General features: G+C 55.1%; 1 protein-coding gene across 1 annotated transcript; it reads right to left on the reverse strand.

The window, feature by feature from the left end:
- Positions 1 to 1,949: 1,949 nt before the first annotated feature.
- GUITHDRAFT_119679 (hypothetical protein) lies at positions 1,950 to 3,115 on the reverse strand (the record flags this gene model as incomplete). The annotated part of the gene is made up of 3 exons (XM_005821047.1): positions 1,950 to 2,067; positions 2,120 to 3,040; positions 3,087 to 3,115. The coding sequence occupies 3 exons, from the start codon at positions 3,113 to 3,115 to the stop codon at positions 1,950 to 1,952; spliced, it is 1,068 nt and encodes a 355-aa protein (XP_005821104.1).
- Positions 3,116 to 3,393: the final 278 nt, after the last annotated feature.

A 3,393-nucleotide genomic window follows, 5' to 3' on the forward strand; every position in this document is an offset into this window, starting at 1 on the left:
GTCCTCGCCCTTTCCAGTAGACCATCGAGTGAAGGAACGAGCTCTCCTCCTCCTGTTCTGACCCCTCTCCTCCTCCTCCCCTCCTCCTCCTTGATCCCGAGCTGCCCGTGCGAGTTGTCCCCAAAGAGAAACAGCCCCCCTTCAGCGTCGACCATTGCGCTGTGACGTGAGCCGCATGACATGTGGGACCAAGCTCGATCCGACAAGCTCTTGATCAGCACAAGCCCTCTGCTCCTCTTCCTGATCCTGCTCAGCAATTTCGGATTGCCTACTGGTACGTCCTCGTCCTCGTCCTCGACGTCCTCGTCCTCGTCCTCGTCCTGCTCTGTACAAAGCTCCTTCTCCTCCTCCTCCGTCATCCCCAGCTGCCCACAGGTGTTGTCTCCCGCCCCGTACAGCAGTAGCTTACTGTTGGCGGCCACGAGCACGAGCGAATGTGCCGATCCGCAGCAGACCTTTCGGATTGTGCTGCGAGGAAAGTTGAGGGAATGCCTACAGGTGCAGGAGAATGTGGACGAGGGAGAGGAGGAGGGGAAGAAAGAGAGGGAGGGAGGGGAGGAGGAGAGGGGAGAAGAGGAGTTACGAGGAAGCGCGAGTTTCCCTCCCCTGTTTGATCCAGCACACAGCACTCCACTCTTCACCCCTTGCAGCACAGAATCCAGACTACCCGCTGCTCCTGCATTGCAAGCAAAGCATCTGCTCCTTGCATCCACTCCGTCGCCTTCATGTCCGTCTCCCTCACGTCCGTTCCTTCCTGCGGAGGAGGACGGTGCAAACTCCAGTTCCTGGTCCCCAACATCACAGGCAGCGGAAAGCTCGTCTGCCCCACCTCCACACACTAGATCCCCATCAACGCTACTGCCCTCGTCCGGTATCTTCACTGCAAGGTACGTTCCATCCGCCTCCTTCTTTCCCACCTTATCTGCAGCCTGTGTCTCCGCCTTGTTGTTGGTGTACTTGGAACCCATTCTCCTCATGGCGTTTTGATACCTTGCGGTAGCTGCCCCGGCATCGTTGTCTCCCGTGAGGAGCTGCTGCATGTACAGCTCAACGTCAGAGGTTTCGAAGGATAAGGCGTTGTTGATGCTGTGGGTCGCTGGAGGAGGAGGAGCACTTCCGCCACGTAGTGTGAGAGAAGGGAGGGAAAGGAGAAGACGGCGAGTCAGCCTCCTCTCGCTTGCTCCTTGGATGTTCGGCTGGTATGTAGATACTAGTGACGCGAGAGTGACAAGAATCATCGTTATCCCTCCCTCCATGATTCAGTTCGTTGGGCGACAGCGTCGGCAGACTGCAGGCTTCAGACCGAGGAATGAAGGGAAATTTTCAGCATCAAGGAGAAACATCGACCTTGTTCAACCATCTCATCTCAATGTCCTCAATCTATCTCGATCTTCATCTTCTGCCATCATTCATCTTCACTTCCTTGCACCTGCTCACCGAGTCTGCCCGCTGTCTCCTGCCACCATATTGATACCTTCCGAACTCATTCCCTCCCTCCTGCTCTTGGACTATGTACGACCCACCCACCCCTTGCGAGACAAAATGATTGTACCCGTACTTTGATCACTAAATTAGAGTCCAACTACCCGGTACTAAGGTGTACCCACCATAAGGACCCAACTAATAATAAGTCCGTCAAGTCCAAAGACGACCAGGGGAGGAACAGCTTTGAGAGTGAGCAGGAGAGGAAAGATGAGAAGGGAGGAGAGATGAGAGGAGGAGGAAGGGTTGAGGCGGTGGGGGGACGAGAAGGAAGGGAAGGAGGAGGAGGAAGAAGCTACTTGGCTAGAGCATGCAAGATTCCTGATTATACAGATGGACTTGAGCTTGTTCTGTTTCTAAAGTTACATGTCAATGGAATCTAGAATCTATTTCCCATGGGACAGGCGCATGCGACCGCAACGCGCTCACTGTCTGCGTCCTTCTCCTCCTGATATCACAACCTTCCATCATACTGGTAGCATCTGGTGCGGTCCGCGGATAAGAGCTTCAGTCATCGAGCCCCCCACCTGCCTCCCGTGCTGGACAGGAGCAAGCTGTTCCACACGCTGAGTGGGCCTCATGGAGCTGAGGGCAGCCAGCAGTTAGCATCGAAAGACAGCAGGGAGGATGCGAGCACCTGTGGAACAATGCGAGGAAGCAGAAGGAGGGCACAGAGAAGATGAACATGTTGCTGAAGAGGAAGATCAACCCCCGGAGAGCAGCAGCCACCCAGTCATCGTCCCCGAAGAAGGAGGAGGAGTAGGAGGCGTCGAAGGGATCGCAGTCGTCCATGTCGCGCAGGAAGTGATCCAGGGACTGGAGGATGCCGAAGATGGCGGACAAGAACATGGCGCAAGCAAGGCGGAAGAGGGAGAGCCATAGGACATTGGGACGTCTTCGTTTCCTGCCTTCGTTGTGGAGAATGAGAATCCCCAGGAACAGAACGACGGCGATGAGGAGGAAGGAGGCGAGGAACGCGAGCCATGCTGGATCTGAGGGGAAGGGGGCGGATGTCAGAGGAGCAGGTGCAGAGGAGGAGTCACCTTGGCAGGAGAAGGCGTGAGGAAACGACCCGATACAAGAGAAGAACATGACAAGGGATATCCATCCTAGAGATACCCATAGCGGCATCTTCAACACTCTCTGCGCCTCCTGCAGCTGCGCTCCTTCCTGGCTCGGGAGCCTCAGGCGGAGGACGAGGCGGAGGAAGAAGAAAGCAACGACGACGAACGCGATGAGGAGGAGGCCCAGGCTGAGGTAGCTCATGCTGGCATCTACTCGCTGCATCCTGCATAGGAAGTCGGCTTGGCTGTCGATCGCGGTTGAGTTCTGGTTGCTACCGCACTGATCCATCCATCTTGAGCCCCGCACCATCGGCCCCTGCGCCATCCACACGACATCAAACACCACGTCGCACGTCTGCATGAGATTGATAACACAGGTCAGCACGAGAAGCTGCATGTATGCTGAGCTCCTGTCAGCCCATACTCGGTTCCGCCTTACAATGGCCTGCACAGTCTTGCACATGATCGCCAAGGACAGCAGTCCGTACAGGCATCTTAACATGTATCCGTCAGATACTGAAGCTATCAAATTCTCATCACCTGAAACCTATCTCGATTGCAATGAACATCTCGTACGAGTATTAGGATGAGTTCTGACCAATCCCACAAACCTAGAACAAAGTTCTTGCAGCTCCGCCGCTTCAGGGCGTGACTTGCCGTATGATCAGGACGTATCTTCCAAGCCTCTAGTAGATGCTCCGAAAGAACTTTTCGGTAAGATGTGCGACTTGAGTGGAATGTATGGTTGGCAGTAGGGTCAACCAAACGGGAGCCAGTCTTCGGTGAATGCCCTCCTTTCCTGCTTACTGTCGTGCTTGCAACTCCAGATCAGTGTACACTGATTCCA

This window comes from Guillardia theta (genome assembly GCF_000315625.1).
Source record: "Guillardia theta CCMP2712 unplaced genomic scaffold GUITHscaffold_154, whole genome shotgun sequence".
Lineage (NCBI taxonomy): Eukaryota > Cryptophyceae > Pyrenomonadales > Geminigeraceae > Guillardia > Guillardia theta.